The following is a 17,328-nucleotide window of genomic DNA, read 5'->3' as shown; positions in this document are numbered from 1 at the left end:
GGGGCCTCGGAAAATTCTTTTTCCGAGTTATTCGACTTGAGAACGCTTCTTCATTATTTTCACTTTATCCAAGTCGCCATTCCATTTATCAGAAACAGCTCTGTTGTATGTCACGGGTCAGTTACTCCAGGCTATGTATTACAAAAAAGTTTCAATCATGGTCTTATTAGATATGTCTAAAGCATTTGACAGTATTCGACACGATATCTTGTTATCCAAGCTACAAAGTCTCGACTTTTCCCAGAGTGCGTTGGATTGGTTCCTGAGTTACATTTCTGACCGACAACAATGCGTCCGAATTGGTGACGCAGTTTCTGATGTTCTCCCACTCGAGTTCGGAGTTCCGCAAACTTCTATTTTAGGTCCAGTTTTGTTAACAATCTACGTTAACGACCTCCTTTCTGTTCCTAAACGTTGTCTATCTGCCTCCTATGTCGATGACTGCAAACTGTATTTGTCCTTTCCACCTGCCGAATTAACTAGGTCTATCCCTGCCTTGAAAGAAGATCTTATGAGAATATCTCAGTGGTGCTGTAAAAACTCCCTCTTGATCAATCCGGACAAAACTAAGATTCTAACTGTAGGAGTAATACAACTTTTGCAGAAACTGCCCTCATTCAATATAACACTGTTTGATAAAGAATTAACACCTGTGCCTGGTGTTCTCCTCGACACATGCCTCAATTACAACGAACATATCACTAAGACTGCTTCGAATTGTTTTCTTAAATTGAAACAAATTAACAGAATTAAGCATCTTCTGGATAGGAAAACGCTTTTGTTAGTGATAAATTCGTTTGTTTTTAGTAAACTTCTGTATTGTTCAACTGTTTGGAGTAATTCCAGCAACAGCAATATTAGCAAGCTACAAAAAGTCCAAAATTTCGCTGGACGAATTATTCTGGGACTAAGAAAGTATGACCATATTTTGGATGGGCTGCGATCACTGAAATGGCTTCCTATTAGAGAGAAACTCATTCTAAACTATGCAACCATGGTGCACAAATGTATTAACAATCTTGTTCCAGACTATCTTACTGATAAGTTTATACTACGTTCCCAAGTCCATAATAGACAAACTCGATCGTCTGGTGCCTTGGGCATACCCTTATGTCGCCTGTCAACAGGGCAGCGATCTTTTGCTTTTAGAGGAGCCAAACTCTGGAACTCTTTGAATAATAATATTAAGTCTTTAAAATGCCCCAAGAATTCAAGGCGCCATTTCGCAAATGTTTTATTAGGTTAATATATACTTGTAATACTCTTGATACATTGTAATATTATTATAATATTGTTGTACTTATATCCTTAATTATTTAATTTAGATTTGTAACTGTAATTATTGTATTGAGCTGAAAAACCCACTTAGGGCGCATCAATAAAGTTTGTATGTATGTATGTATGTATGTATGTACGAAAGCGAAAAATTTTGGTTATGGGGTCACTGTCCGACCGTCCGTCGTACGTCCGCCTCTCTATGTAAGCCATTGTGAAATACCACACTCAACGTGTGCGGCAACCCGCGTTTCATTTCAGCGGGAAGTGGGATGGCTTACTTCTTTAAGAAAAACAAACGAGAATTTTGAAGAGCAATAATTTCCTTTTTTCGTTGAATATGTTGTCAAACTACATATATCGAGAAAGCAGGCGACTAATGAGCAAATTTGAAACCTGAGAGCGACGAACAAACAGGCGAAATGTCAGTTGCCACAAACATGTGGTTAGCTGGGTGAGTAAGCAACGCGCAAGTCGCATAGAAATTAAATGCATTTTTGTAGGCAATTGTCGGTAATTTTCCATATTTAACATACTTCAAATTATACACAAATACTTTAATTGTTGCCCTACGACAAATATTCGTGGATAGATTAACTTTGAACATTCACAGGGCTATTCACAAAGTTATGTTTTGTGTTGAACTTGTGTAATTCATTTGCGGGGCACATTTGTAAACACGCAGTAAACGTTTAAATATTTCGGACCACAACCAAACATTATTTTTCCTGTATTCTCCTTTTGTTAACGTCTACTTAAAGACTTGAATTATTTGTGTAGGAGAAATATTTACAGAGTTATGTGTTGTTTTAAACATTTTGTGTTGGACCTCTCTAATTCATTCGCCATTCTCAGCGCATAAGTTTTGTAAACACGCTCTAATTTTAAGCGCTCGCTGAAATATTTCGGGCCACAACCAAACATTATTTTTTCTGTATTCTCCGTTTGTTAACGTTTACTTTATTAGAGACTAGAATTATTTCTGTAAGAGAAATAGACGAGCTAGTAGGTTTAAACATTTTACCAGCAAATTTTATTGAAAATTTGTGACCGGCCCCGAGACAAATACAACAATCTGAAAACAGTGATGAATAAACCTGACAACCAGTAGCAAGAATAAAAAGGGCAACCATACTAGTACCCAAAAACGAAAACAGAGCATTGTTATCCTAGCTTAGATACCGCGGAGATTTAGAAATTTAAAAGAAACCAAGCGGCGAAGAATATAGTCTGAAATGTCAGCCGTCTCCTCCCCCTAACCCGACCACGAAGAATACTGTAAAAATTACCGAGTGCCGTTCGGCGCTACGACAAGAAGATCAAATTGACAAACCCGAGCCATGAAAGAGAATGCAGCAGCGCTCTTGGAGCAATTTTTTCCTAGAGATAAGAGACATCAGAAAAGAAACAGATCCTTTTGCTTTGAAAATGCCATAATTTATTGGAATTTAAGCTCATTGTTATTTACCTTGGCCGCTTTCATACTTAAGAAAGTCTTGTAAATAAATATTCTCTTCATCGAATTTATAATCACTCTTTTTCGCTTAACCTCAAGAAAAAAGTTGTATCCGCTGTACCATGGTACATGTTCACCACAAAAAAATATTATAAGTGGTCCATGAACTGTGTTAGAAGCTTTGTAAACTCAAATGAAAAGAAATAAACAACACTATCCAACGTCGCATTTTCATTCACAGAAGTAAAATTTTGATCTGTGCGCGCCGAACCTATTTAAGTGCCGTGCTGTCATGCTTACATGACAGTTTTTGAGCCAATCAAAAACCATCATTTTGAGACGACATTATCGTAAAATAACGTCGTCTTAGCGCAATGGGAAAATCCCCCAGGATCGCGATAATTTTGAACATTTTGTGCTGGACTTATGTAATTCGTTCGCAATTCACAGCGCATAAGTTTTGTAAACACGCTCCAGGCCACAACCAAACATTATTTTGCCTGCTTTTTTTTTTTTTTTTTTTTTAATTTTTAGTTAGAGACTAATATTATTTCTTTAGGAAAAATATTCCTAGAGTCATTACTAACTGTTTTGAACATTTTGTGCTCGACTTGTGTAATTCATTCCCAGCGCATATTTGTAAACAGTACGCCCAAATTTTAAAGTAAACGTTCAAATATCTCGAACCATAACCAAACGTTATTTTTCTTTTATTTCTTTTCTTGTAACGTTTATTATGAGACTATAAATATTTCTGTACAAGGAATATTTACAGAGTAATACATTTTGAAACAAAAATTTTGTTTTTATCCGAGCGGCCAGGTTGCACGCGCGTAAACATTACTTGGTCGCCAAATTTTCTTCATTGTACGCAATTTAAACGTTACACAAATGCATTTATAGTTTCCACAGGAGAAATATTTGAGAGAGCGTAATTTTTTCATCCACAAGTGTTTTATGGTCTCGAACGTCATTGGGATTCAGCAATGTGATCTCGCACGATCAACAAGCACAGCTTTCAAAACATTTTCCGTTGACGCGTAAAAAGTGTGCTTTATATGCACTTAAGATATATGTAACGCAAGACAGGATGAAGAATTTGTAACGTTATTACGTTTATACAATAAGCAGAGTAGCATGTATATAAATGCTATTAAAAAGGAATTGTGGAGCTCCGCTTTTAGGCTTGGCTAAATATATATATTTTATAGCTTAACCCTATGTAGACCGGAGGGGGGACGGAGGGGCTGATTGGAGAAATCCTAAGGTAGGAGAAATGGAGATTGTGTCGGTGCTATTCTATTTTTAATTCTTCAGTTGTGATGAGTAATAAGATTGCAACTTACTGTTTTGTTGTTGTTGTTTGTTTGATTGTGTGTTTTTTCATGTCAAAGTCACCTCGTCTATGACTCCATATGCAACCCATCTAATGATCAATGTATTAAGATTTCCTCATAAATTCGAACCTTGGGTTGTAAATTTAATTTAGGTCTTAATCCAGGGGTGGTGCTTCGCATGGGACATTCGTTCCGTTGCACCTGCCCCTTTTGGGTCTTGCTCCTTTCATTTTAATGTATATAATATATTGTAAGAAGAGCACCCAGTAAAGCTGTTCAAAAAATGGAGTTATAGGCTTCCACTTACCTTTCACCTGAAAAGAAAAAATTCCCAGGCGGCCGATATCCCAAGCCGCAAAAATCACGTCATCGCTTGCTGCGTTGCCCTGGTGGTGTAGTGGTTATTAAACCCGACCAGTATGAGGTTAGAAATAACTTCAAATCTTATTCGGGGTGACATTTTTTTCAAACATTTATTCTTAGGGCGTATCGGGTCAGCCGGGCAAATGAAAATGCTGGCATCCTCTTGAATTTTTTCCTAGTCTTTTGATGAAGTGTTATTTCATTTGTTAGGCATACTAAGGAAGACGTCATTGAACTAGCTGTGATTGGTATGATAATGATTGATTTAGCTATTTATTTATAATGCAAACGGCGCTTTTAGATCCCATCTTAACCGCAATTTGAAGCAATTTCATCACCTACGTTTTTGTTTCACTTTATCAGCGGTGAACATTCTAAAATCCTGAAAATTGTACGGGCTTGCACTACATTTTTCTGAAGAAGGAATTATTGTTATTATTTTAAGATTGGCTTTAGCCCTTGAACGGAGAATAAATGAAAAAAAAATGGATAAGTTCAGCATTCTAAAGTTGTTCCCAGGATTGCTTGTAATAAGTTCTTGGGGATATTTGTCAAATTGCTCGCCTTTGAACGCTTTAAGTCTTTGAGGTGAATGAATCCCTACTTACAGCCCACCTAATCTTTAAGTTATCGTTTTTACTCATGAAGATGTGTAGCTTTAAATTGAATCTTGTGTAAGGGAAAATTTGGCAGTCACTCACTCCTTTCCACGCAAACTTTTATTGATAATTCCGCTGCAGCGGACCAGTGTAGGCCCTCAAACTCTACGTCATACTGTTGGTTACCACGGGCGCAAATACGTTCGCACTCGGAGAGATCAAGCGCCACCGAAACAGTCCAGTTCCTTCCGAAAAATGGCTGGATTAACTCATTAAATTACTGTTCTTTTACGAGCAATACTAAAGCCGGGTTTTCACCAACGACGCAAGCACATGAACGAGCATGGCAATGTTTTTTGGCCTCGACGCAAGCAAAAGCGCAAGCACGAGGATCGAAATTTTCATTTTTCTTGTGCTTGCGTTGCGTTCGTTTTCACCTGACATAAAACTCTTATGCTTGTGCTTGCGCCCGTGCTTCCACCTGTGCTTGCGTCGCTAGTGAAAACCAGGCTTAACGAAGCCTTTGTTTCTTTGTTTGAAAGGCTTAACTCTCTATATAGAGCGTACGTGAACAAAGCATGTTATTCTATATTGTTAATCTTGGTATGTCTAATTTGGTTACGTCAACCACCAGAAAAAATTAAAACACTTGTTAAACTCAAATTTAATGTCCGATGTTAAATTTGACAATAAAGGTAACGTAGCGATACATTAATTACTCCGGAATATTTTATCGCCTATTTTTATTTACCAGATTCCACTGGTGAAGAAAGTGATAGACCATCAGACCGCGAAATTTCGTTGTTACGCTTAATAGAATCTGAAAGGTATTTCAAAGTGCAAGTGGAATTAACTGCAAAGGTGCTAATGAATTTGGGGGATAATCCGCTGCTGCCTGCAATAAGGGTAAGTTCAATTAAATTATAATAATGATGACAATACTGTATTAAGGTGGCTAGCTCTTATTTAATGGCGCGTTGGTGGCATTTTGAATCAATTTTTTTGGCAAGAATATTCAACCGATTTCTTTAAGCTAAGTTCCTGTGCCCTAAATGCAAAATGTTTGATTGTTAAGAAAACTGTATTCATTTTGCTGTTTTACCGGTGTCGCTAAAGCAATGGCTTAGAAATCCTACTTCGGTTTCTAACTCATTCCACTTACGATTTTTATCGACCAGATTAAACCATGGAAGAAAATTTTTTTTTTTCAGATCCAACTATTTAATTCAAAATTAATGTATTAAGATAAATCGAATCAGTAATTTAGATTGAGTAAGTATACGACGTTTGGTGGTGTCACCACTTGTCTCGCGTGGAAACCAGGACTAGTAACGTGGAACGTCGTTTGTTTGCTCAGGCTATAAGATAATCAAGTTGCTGTCTTTTATGTCGCGCCCCGTATTACAGTGCAATCGTGTCTGGATTTGTTTCAATTTTCAATGATAAAGCACGATGGTGGAATTGGTCGGAAATTAGTTAACCCCTTTCTATCATACCGGTGTAACAGATGGTAATGCCCTCGGCTAACAGAAGTGGTAAGACTTCAAGTTGCTAAGGTTCACTTCTCCGCCGGCCGTTTATTTTTTGATCAAAACCTCAGCTTCGGAATTAACATAAAAAAAATCGTTATTTATTATTTTAGGTAAAACACCAATTAAGATTTTACTGATATTGTAAAGTCATACCGAAGGTCAAACGAACGTTAACGATCACTTACACAAAGGCTCCGAAGATTATCAAAAAATCTTCCAAGAGCGTCGAAGATCTCCGGGAACATCCGGAGATCCTGGGTGCTTACGATTTACGCAACCCACCCGGATGGAAATTTTCGGCCAAAATACGAAATGATTTAGCTTGTCTTAACAGAAGATGGATAACATGCAAAATGTATGAACATCAGCTGTAAATCCCAAAAGGAGCAATAAAAATGCATCACTTTGACCAGAAGCCCATAATTTCAGAAGTACTCCAAATAGAATGATGCGTACCATTTGATTTTCCAACCGGAATTTCCGGGTTTTCCATGTAAATGGTAAGCACCCCCTAAGACCACAAAACCAGCAACGTTTCGTTCGTTCAACGATTAACAGGGACAAACACTGATGTGACGTTATTTCGATGCCTTTCTATGGTCCTATCATCACTGGGCTTATAATTGGATTCAAGTTGTTCTTAGCACTGAGGTGGTCTTCACATAGACACTTCTTTTTATAGTCTTCGTGTTAGTGTGCGGAGCGGGCCTCATAGTTGGCTCATCAAACCGGAGTTCATTTCCAGTTTCTGTACCATTCGACAACTAGAAGCGTTAACGAATCGTATTTCACTGCATTAAGCAGCCCATAAAAAGGTATTGGGTTTACCGTGATCATCTTGTATTTTATCAGATCACCGAAAAGCTGTACGATCGGGCAGAAAAGGAAGAGCAGGAAAAGGAGGATTTCACTGGTCTTGCCAATCGTGTGGAAGAGTTTACGTTGCGTTTCCTTGACCCTCTGAAATATGATGAGGGTTTGCGGCTACTCTTTCGGTTAAATCCCCACAAAGACGTTCTCTTGGAGACTGCTATACAACGTGAACAAAGAAAGGTAAAAGTTTAAACCCTAACAACGGAAATCTGCTAACATCCCACCACATTTCCCGCGCAATCGGCTTCAGAAGGTTTAGGAGTAAACACCTACCACGAAAATTTGGCGTATGAATTTATCCATTAGCAAGGTTCCGGCGCGACGTTAATGACTGCAGTCATGCACAGGTCGACTTCACATACTAATAAAACGCCAGTGTGAAATAGAAAAGTAGATAATATTTTGCATTTAATTTGGATGGAGTGGTGGAGTAATTTTTTTTCCTCTTTTCTTGCAGTTTTTTGACCATCCTATAATTACTGACATAATTGCGGACAGATGGTATGGGAGCTATCGTTACTATCCAACATACACCAAACTGAAGTGGTTTTTTCTCAACATGTGGTGTCTTTTTGACACTCTGCTATTTCCTCTAATCTTCTTGGGAGTCATTGTTAAAGGTAATGTGAAACTGGTCAAATATTAATAAAGACATTGTGGCCAGGTGAACCTATAATAAGATTAACCTTGAACGTTGATAGCGCCGTTTTGTTTTGAGCAAATGACACCAATCTTCGCGAACTTTTAACACATTTATCTGGAAATAATTAGGCGTGGTAGGTCATTGTTCACTGAATATAATGTTACCATGTCAACTAAATTTTCATAGGCTGCTCTTTCAAAACTAGGAACATTCTACTTTTACTTTTACGTTTTGCTTCTACGTTTACTTTTTAAGGGACTAGTACAACATTGAATAGAGAGTAGAGTTAAATTGAGAATCTAATAGATCGCCAGAGTTTCACGGAAACTTAAATAACAGTTTAACTGATGCACCTAATGTGCTTCAATGAAAGTTTAACATCAAAATGAGTCCAGAAAAATGCAAATTCCTCTCACAATAAAATCTATCATATTTTCTCATGATTTGTTTCTTTATCTAAACAGCTCGTTGCGTGAAAGCTTGTACATCCAACGATGAAAGTGAGTAAGATTTTTGCATTAATCTCTGTCGTTGTTTTTGTATTTAGTTATTGTGTCATTAACAGTTTGTTTGTGATGTCCAAGAGTTTATATTGATTCTTTTTATGTACCTTTTAACATATTAGTTTTGCTCATTTTTTTTTTTTTTTTTTTTTACTTTCTCTCTCGGATCGTTTGCGATACTGGCACTGGGCCAATTAGGATTTGGGTTAAAACGTGGACTAGGGGATTTGGTAACCCGCCTTTAGGACACTGTTTACGACCAGTATATTTCAATCAAGATGGTCGATATTTGTCATTTGTCTTCTTCCCTCTTTTTTGTTGGTTTTCTTTTTTTTTTTTGGTTTTGTGATTTTATGTACCTGACAATCGTAAAAAAAAGTTGGTCAAAGGTCAGTCGTGTTGACCTCAACATTAGTCATTGACTGGTATATATTTACATTTTAAATTAGTTTTATGCTTAGATTTTAGATTTAATCGTTAGACATCACATTTGACTATGCTATACTGTAGGTATACGCACTTGTATTTTTGTCTTATTTCATATGTGTATACTGTGTAATTCTGTTCTTGACTGTAAACTCGTATAGTTACGTACCTTTATCAAATAACGATTTGACAACTGCTTGCTTGCTAAACTCTTAATGACCGGTGTAAACCTTACGGAATAAGGTTCAAAAGTTACAAAACAGAGCAGATGCTGGTCACCCTTTCAAACTTCTAGGGTGGAAAAACCTAGCTTGCCAGCAACAATTTCAAAGAGCTACGATGGTTTACAGGTCTCTGCACGGGTTCGCTCCAAACTATCTTAGTTCTAAATTTGAAAGGCGAGAAGTCGCATATAACCTAAGGGACTCTGAAAATAAACTCAATGTTCCATTACCGCGCACAAACTATTACAAAAACAGCTTCAGCCATAGTGGCGCCATTCTCTGGAACAGTCTTCCTTATAACTTAAGGGAAGCAGAGTCCCTTGGGCAATTTAAACGATTACTCAAAGAACTGTAAGGCATGGCATTCGTGGAAAGCAGCTTTTTCTTTTTATTTAAATATTTTTATTATATTAGTATTAGGCATTTTAAAACTGACGAATTTTGGACCGTGGATAAATAAAGATTATCATATCTGGAGGTGGAGGTGATTCATATCTGGAGATGGAGGTGATTCACTAGGTAAGTATTTATCCATTCTTGTATAACTTTATAAATTAACAATTTGACAGAAACTTCCTTACAATAATTTATAATACATTTATTCGCTTATATTGCGCATTTTCCATGGCAAGATGATCAAATGCGCATCACTACTACATTTACTAAATTTAAATGACTAGTACAACCCTTCCCTTTGACAAACTTGATGATATACTTGAAATTTTTGTTTCATTAATGAACTAGATTCTGATGATGGAGGTGTTTTACCAAGTAAGTATTAATTAACCCATTCTTAATTTTGATTGATTTTATACAGGGATTGCGTAATGCTGACCCCTAGGGTAATAAGGCCTGGGTTCGATTCATTAACCCTAGCTCATATATACGTAGGTTGAGTTTGTTGTTGGTTCTGGTCCTTTGCTCTGAGAGGTTTTCCTCCGGGTACCCCGATTTTTTCCCCTCCTCGAAAACCAGCAATTCCAAATCCTAATTCAACTTGAAAAGAGTCTCCAGTTACTACACTTTGTCAAATAAATTTGCTTCTTAAATAAAACGATTTATTCATGTTGTGGTTACCTTTTTTGCGTTTATAACGACCTTCATGACCAACCAATACTGAGACAAAAGTCTCAACCAACATTACCATCAAAGTCGGTTGTAAAATTAACGTGGCCGAACAAAGTTTTCTAGTATACAGGTGTTAGTAAACGTTATTTGGGAACTACGTTCTCAAGCGAGTTGGGGTTTTAGAGGACTTCTTTTTTGCAAAATTTCACGAAATTCATTATCGGTTCCTCAGAAAAAGTTAATTTCAACAAAAAACAACCAGTCACAAATGTTGGGACAAATGCGCATGAGTGGTTTTTAACAGCAAAGATCAAAAGCGAGCAAAAATGCTCAGCTCTTCGTGAACTCACTTTTTTGCTCGGAGATAAAAGAAAAACAGTTCACAAACGAGAAATTGAGTTATTTTAAGAACAAAACTTAACTTTGTGATCCATTTGATATAAAATTTAGGGATCGCTTTATCGACGCCGTATTTGCGTAGCTCAACCCTAGCGCGCGCTTAACAGCATCATTAACTGAACCTGTGAAGCGCGCGAAAACTGTGTTCAGACACCTTAAATGTTCTACTTATTATCCTTCCTTTTTCACATGCCATGTTGCTTATAGGAACTTCAGAGCCCAAGCCCGAGCAAGCAAAACTGAAGAACCATTTCGGAAAAGAAGGATTTTTTTAATTTTATTTTTCGGTGTTTAGGGGTTTAGTACTGTTCCGATTTCGTATGAGGGAGGTTAAAGCCAAGGAGAGGGTGATTTTCAATATAACAGAATGATCATTAGTTATATTACCACTTACCTCAAATAAATTTGTCAGCAGGAAGTATGTACATGGATTATTTCATGACCCCTCACTTCATCTTTGTTCGGGACATGCTAACGTACCTGGCCCTCCTGGGACTACACTTGGCAATTTGTCTTGAGCCTTCCCAGCTTTCATTCAGTGGTCTGGAGTGGGCCATTTTGATTTTCCTCTTGGGACGACTCTTGATGGAATTAAACCAGGTCATATGTGACAAGGGACATGCCAAACAGAACGAAATCTCAACAGCTGAACATACAGCATTATTGACACAAAGGAAAAATCCCAGGTAGTTTATATTACATTACTCTCTTTTTTCTAATTGTTACTTCCTCCACTTTCTTTGTGCATTAGTGGACATAGCCATAACGGTAAAGGGAAAGGGACCTCTTCTTTATAGCTCAGTATTCAACTGCTCCTTATATCGCACTAACTGGAAGGTTAAACTTGTCTGGGTGATTTATAGTCGAGCTGACAAAGAAAACATTATCTTGAACAAATGGATGATGGAAGGAATTCGTTATCCTGCAATCCTTACCCTCTTGTATTCAGTCTTTAATTGCTCCTTTCACCACACTAATTGTAAGGTTTAACTTGTCTGGTTTAGTTAAGTTGAGCTAACCTAGAAGGTATGCGGTTGATGGAAGACATTGCTTACTATGTTCCTTCCTTGGGACTGTTCTTCCAACTACAGCGCAGTAAACTCAGCCTTGCAGCAGCTCTCGCTGACCGTCATCTAAATTTAGGCTGTGTTGTAAACACCAAAAGATACCAACAGACCAAGTGGTCGCAGGAAATACAGAATACTCCCTTTTACCCCCTCATTAACTCAGCTTAATGAGGGGGTAAATGTTTTCCCAATTTGAACCTTCGAGGAGACCTTGGCAAAACTGTTTTCAAGCACAGCCTGACATTTCTCAACTAAATCACCATCCTAAAATTCTCTTGACAACAATATAGATACGACTTGCCTACCGGAGGCCAAACGAAACTCAAGAAGTATTTCAGGTACGTAACCTTGTCTATAATTGTCAAGCCTTTCTCTTAAACTACATAATTCAGTTTTTTACATTGTCATTAAACATAAGATGTTTTGCTATGACCGTCACATTGATGACAATTAATTTACGCTGAGTTATCAATGAAAAGGCCTTTGGAGGGGCGATAGAATATTCTTATTGTGAAGGCGGTCTTATTTTTTTAATATTTCAAAGGTAGTTGTTTGGCGAGAGCTGTTAAAGTTTCAGTAAGAATTTTTAAAAAATTGATCTGGTTACCGTAGAGTCACAAAAACCTGTAGGTGTTACCGGGGCTGACTTGGTAATGAGGCGGGTTTGCAATGCCGCTAAAGTTTAGGTTATTCGAGCGCTGTTCAACTAAATTAAATAAATCCATGTGAGATTGTAACCCACGGCGTCTTGCTTGATCAGCAGCCCAAATTCGCAATACAATCCACACGTTAATAGCTGTCCGTTTTACTGGTACTTTAATGTATTCTTAACGGTGATGATCCAAGAACCGAAATCCGTAATCCATCAGAACCGTAAGAACCATTGAAAAGGACCGTAAAACTAGGGAAACGAATACAGAAAAATCTGATGTGACACGATGCGATAAGGTCAGCTTCTGAACAAGCATGTCCATGAAAATTGCTAATAAATTACAAAGATAAGCAAGCAAAACTATACCTTTGTGCAGCAACAAGGCCGTGGAAATCCTAAGCCTAACAATCCATACAATTCCGTTTGCAAAGTCTAAAAGGGTGCAGAAAAATACGCACTAGAATGTCTAAACGCGAAAATCCAAACTTCGTCAAAGCACATGGTTTCTACGCACGCATGAGTCTCTGGGACATGTCAATTTTTTTGCTTATGTAATTTAAAGAGATGCTTTGGATCTGTTTAATATCTATTATTATTTCTTGTTTTTGTTGTTGTTTCTCCAAAGGCGCTCGCGAGCCTCCCTGGGGAGAATTGCTTGTACTAATATCTCAAACAATTCTCTAAAGACCATCATTTTTTTCCGTTACAGAGATCACTGGAACTTTTTCGACATCCTCTTTCTCTCCATTTTTTTCTGTGTGATATTGCCTCTAAGAATATTCACCTGGACGACGTCTGAATCAGTAACTAATAACCGTGCCCTAGTGGTAGCTGGGTATTTGTATGGCGTCAACACAATGTTCCTTACGATCAGAGTTTTTGGTCAAATTTTGGAGACAATGAGAGGGATTGGCACAATTCAGATTGCCTTATTTCGGATAATCAGAGATGTGGTTGTAATTCTGGTGCATTTTATTGCAATTACTGTGGCTTTTTCTGGTGTGATGACTAAAGTCTATGTAGCCGAGTCTTCGATGGTTGAAGAGGATACGCCAGGAAAAACAACGTAAGTGGAAAGTAAACAGTTTATTGTGTTTAATCGAGATGGGATTTATCTTATCCATTTACCAAGTCAACAATTAAAGTTTTGCTTTATCTACAAGCCAGTGATATCTTCTCGACAAATTTATTACAAATAGAATTCTTAGCAAAACGTTTAAATGTTTAATGTTTCATGTTAATGTATATATATGATTAGTACCCTGACCACTCTTGTAATTTAGTTCTTAAGCTACAAAAAGAGTAATTAAACTGATTATTATTATTATTATTATTATTAATTATTATTATTATTATTATTATTATTATTATTGTTATTATTATTATTACTATTATTATCCACCTTGTCAGTTTCAGTTCGTATGACATCCCAACAATAAAGAAATAAAGGTTTAAAGCAGGAAATGTACTGCTAAACATATTTGTTTTAGAATGTAGATCTAAAGAACCTAGAATTACTTTATGTCTTAACCCCTACTAACATAAATATTATTACTGTGTGCTGCATGTCCCGGGCTCAGTTTGCTGGGCAAAGGATAACAAAACAAACCATGATTTGGTGAAAATGGCTATGAGCAAAAGTCTCATAGCCCCTTTTATTTTTTATATAAATTGAACTAATGTATGGCTATGAACAAAGGCCCATAGCTACCTCATTACAACATCAGCGAAAGGACTACTACTGTCCTGAATTAACTATTAATGATTTTGCCCATGCAGTAAAGGTGAGGGCAACCAAAACACAGGACTAGGAAAAGAGGACAGGGCCACAGGGCGGGTGGGAAAAATAAAAGGAGGCTGAATTCGTTCAGAAGTAATCCACTGACGAACGTGGTGCGTGTCTTGGTGCAAAGGTCATGAACGCTAGAGGGTGGTACAATATAGATTGTCAGGGCCCTAGCCCGTGACCCTGGTATCGTGACATTATGTCACACAATACAACAAAATTCCTAAAGAAACTTCAGTACTGAATAAAAAGACAAACAACAGATCGGATTGAAGACATAAAATCCTATTTGTAAACAAATATTCCCTTTAGGACTTTGCCACTTTCATTCCACTTTCATTGCTAACAGGCAGCCCTTATCTTGTTCGCCAAGAAAACTAAAAACTACTGAAGGATAATATGTTTAAATAATGTAGGATACGAGTTAAAGACAGGAATTGATCTATGCCATAGATAGCTGCAAAAACCAAACCTTGAGACGAACTCAAGTGTGGTTGTGTCTTTCTCTTTTCTTTCAGTGTTTGTCACGAAACGGGAATAAATTGGTAAGTTTAGCAACTATCAACTTTTAGGGCCAATTATTTAAACAGAGTCTAACTTAAACAACCAGACAATCAGTTGGCCTCCAAAATCTGTTCATTTTTGTGTTTATTTTAAGAAGATAAATAGTTTTCTAGTCTGGGATGCAAGCCTTCTTTTTACCGTTGGCAGGAGACAATGTTTAGATATGACTTTTGGCAAAATTGAAAATGGCTTACAACGTGGTTCAAACTGTCTTTTAATAACTAGCCTCCTATGCAGACGTTCTTAGGGGTTTGTCACGCGTTCCTGCCCCACGAACGTCTGCTGATTCGAACAGCCACTTCCGTTCGTCGACTGCGGACCAATCAGAAGGCGCGAGGCTCGCAGCGCTTTCAGGCGTTAATCGCTGAACAAATGCATGCTTTCACCTCCAGTGCACTTGCCACGCGTAGTGCGCCTCTAGATAAAGCGGTTGAATTGCTCTTTTGCCAGCAAACACTGGCAATGTCACGCTTGTAGCCTACACGGCAGCTTTTACTTTTGAGTACAACCCTCGCCCTACCAGCCATCCCACAGTAACTATTTGCACCGAGATAATTATACCAGTACCACCTCCCCCGGGGAGAATTTGTCTTCCGATCGTTCAAATTTCCCGCTCGTATGGTAATCGGAAAATTTTGAAAAATCGCGCGAGTATTTAGAAGCTGTTGCCGCCATTGTTCCCGCCATTGTTCCTAAAGGCCATATAGGGTCAATTCTAGGTTGCATAACAAAGCCTATTTTTATCAAAGTTGATCCGCTTTTCTTGATACGGCTTCCCAACTTTGGGTAAGCTCGTGTTTGTTATTGAAGATGTTACCCTGGACAAGATGGCGGACTTAAATGCGGTTTTTGGTCATGTTTGTGAAACGTTTGGTATCAGGGAGTTGAATGCGTATCAAAGAGAAGCCATAGTGCAGTTTGTGCAGAAGAAAACTGATGTGTCGTTAACTTTCCAACTGGTTATGGGAAGTCACTTATTTAGCAAGCGCTACCGTTTGTTTACGATTCAATTCTTGAAGTGCTAGTCATTTTGTTGTTGTGGTTTCGCTGCTTGTAAATCTTATGAAAGACCAGGTAGACAAACTGGTAGAAAAATCTTGGAATTCAGTGAAATCACTGAAGAAAATGCAAACGGTGTTGTGGAAGGAAAAATGTCAATCTCATATGGGATAAGTCCGAAAGCGGGGCTGAAAAATATCTCCACGGGTGATGATTTCCATTGTTTCGCAGTATATGATAGGCTGTAATTGTCACAACGAATCAATGCTGATTGAATTTGCCGACGAACGGAAGTGGCTGTTCAAATCAGCAGACGTACGTGGGACAGGAACGCATGACGAACCCCTAAGAACGTCTGCTTTGGAGGCTATTTAATAACTGACCTTATAGTTTATTGTTCTCTTCTTGTTACCATTTGTAATCAATTTGGAGTCAAAAGTGACAAACGGAATGACGTGCACAACTGACACTCAAGTGTTGTCCTTGACGTACTTTTCAAACTTATAGACTTTAAACATTTTTATTTAACCCTCATTCGTCCGTACATCCGTCCTTCGATCCACCGATCCATCCATCCATCCATCCATCCATCCATCCATCCATCCATCCATCCATCCATCCATCCATCCATCAACCTCATGAGCGACACAATGATATTTTAATCTGTAAAACTGGTAATAAGACTAGCTTTGAGTGTCGTATCTTTTGAGGCCGTTGCTCGGGAAAAAATCATTTTAGTTTAACCCAGCACATGTTTGCTATTATTTGGATTTATTCTACCAATACTCAATCAGTACAAGTACGGCTCATTTGATGGCGTCATAATACCTCCTGTTTTCATTACTTCACCCAAAAGAGAAGATGAGAAAAAAAAAATTTAAATTTCCATTTGGTTTCACTTTTTCCTTTGTCACAAAAATCATGCTTACGTTTCAAGGAAAACGGAATCTCTTTTAAGAGCTTTACAAGACAGCGATTAAACTTTTTTCAAACCAACAAAATTCGTATTATTAACACCGGAAGTTGAATGATCAGCTCACTAAGTTACATATCACGTCATACTTTGTGATAGGACATTTTGTAATAAAAAAAAGACATTGGCCTCCTCTCCTAAAGTGTTGGGTTTCAAGGCATTTTTTTCATTTTTTCATTCACCTAAACAAAAACTGTTTAGCAGAAAAGGGTTCATATTTTTTTCTAAGCGGAATAATCCTGCTACAGTCGAACTTCCCCTTGCGACCACCCTCTTGAGCGACCACAGTTTCCTAAATACCAAAATTTTCTCAGTCAAAGCCTTATAGTTGGAATCTCTCGTAAACGACCACCTCTCGTAGGCGACCGCGGCCACTTTTAGAGATGACAGTTTGCAATTTTCTTTTCTTTTTAACCACTTGTGACCACTTGTCACATACGTCCCCATATCTATCCCCTGTCGGAAGTTGGACAATTTGCTTTTGTAACATCACATGTACATTCTTGGGTAGTACGGGGGACATGAATGTCACATTCGGAGTACCGGGTTTCGCGTAATAGACTTGTCCCATTCGCCTTATTCGTGGCTA

The 17,328-nt window shown here is 37.8% G+C and overlaps 1 protein-coding gene across 1 annotated transcript in view; it reads left to right on the top strand.

Annotated features, from left to right (window-relative positions):
* The window catches only part of LOC146451192 (short transient receptor potential channel 3-like), a 31,458-nt gene that overhangs the window by 3,880 nt on the left and 10,250 nt on the right, over positions 1-17,328 (top strand). The window contains exons 3-12 of the mRNA XM_085099485.1: positions 4,642-4,679; positions 5,785-5,936; positions 7,415-7,615; positions 7,893-8,069; positions 9,726-9,750; positions 9,976-10,002; positions 11,111-11,384; positions 12,056-12,103; positions 13,127-13,483; positions 14,722-14,748. Coding sequence (XP_084955611.1) covers positions 4,642-4,679; positions 5,785-5,936; positions 7,415-7,615; positions 7,893-8,069; positions 9,726-9,750; positions 9,976-10,002; positions 11,111-11,384; positions 12,056-12,103; positions 13,127-13,483; positions 14,722-14,748 — 1,326 coding nt within the window. The remainder of the gene's footprint in view (positions 1-4,641; positions 4,680-5,784; positions 5,937-7,414; positions 7,616-7,892; positions 8,070-9,725; positions 9,751-9,975; positions 10,003-11,110; positions 11,385-12,055; positions 12,104-13,126; positions 13,484-14,721; positions 14,749-17,328) is intronic.

The sequence above is a fragment of the Pavona decussata genome, unplaced genomic scaffold, assembly GCF_977016875.1.
Source record: "Pavona decussata unplaced genomic scaffold, jaPavDecu1.1 SCAFFOLD_394, whole genome shotgun sequence".
NCBI classification, from domain to species: Eukaryota; Metazoa; Cnidaria; class Anthozoa; order Scleractinia; family Agariciidae; genus Pavona; species Pavona decussata.
Note: the sequence above shows the minus strand (reverse complement) of the source record. Positions and strands in the feature narration are given on the sequence as shown.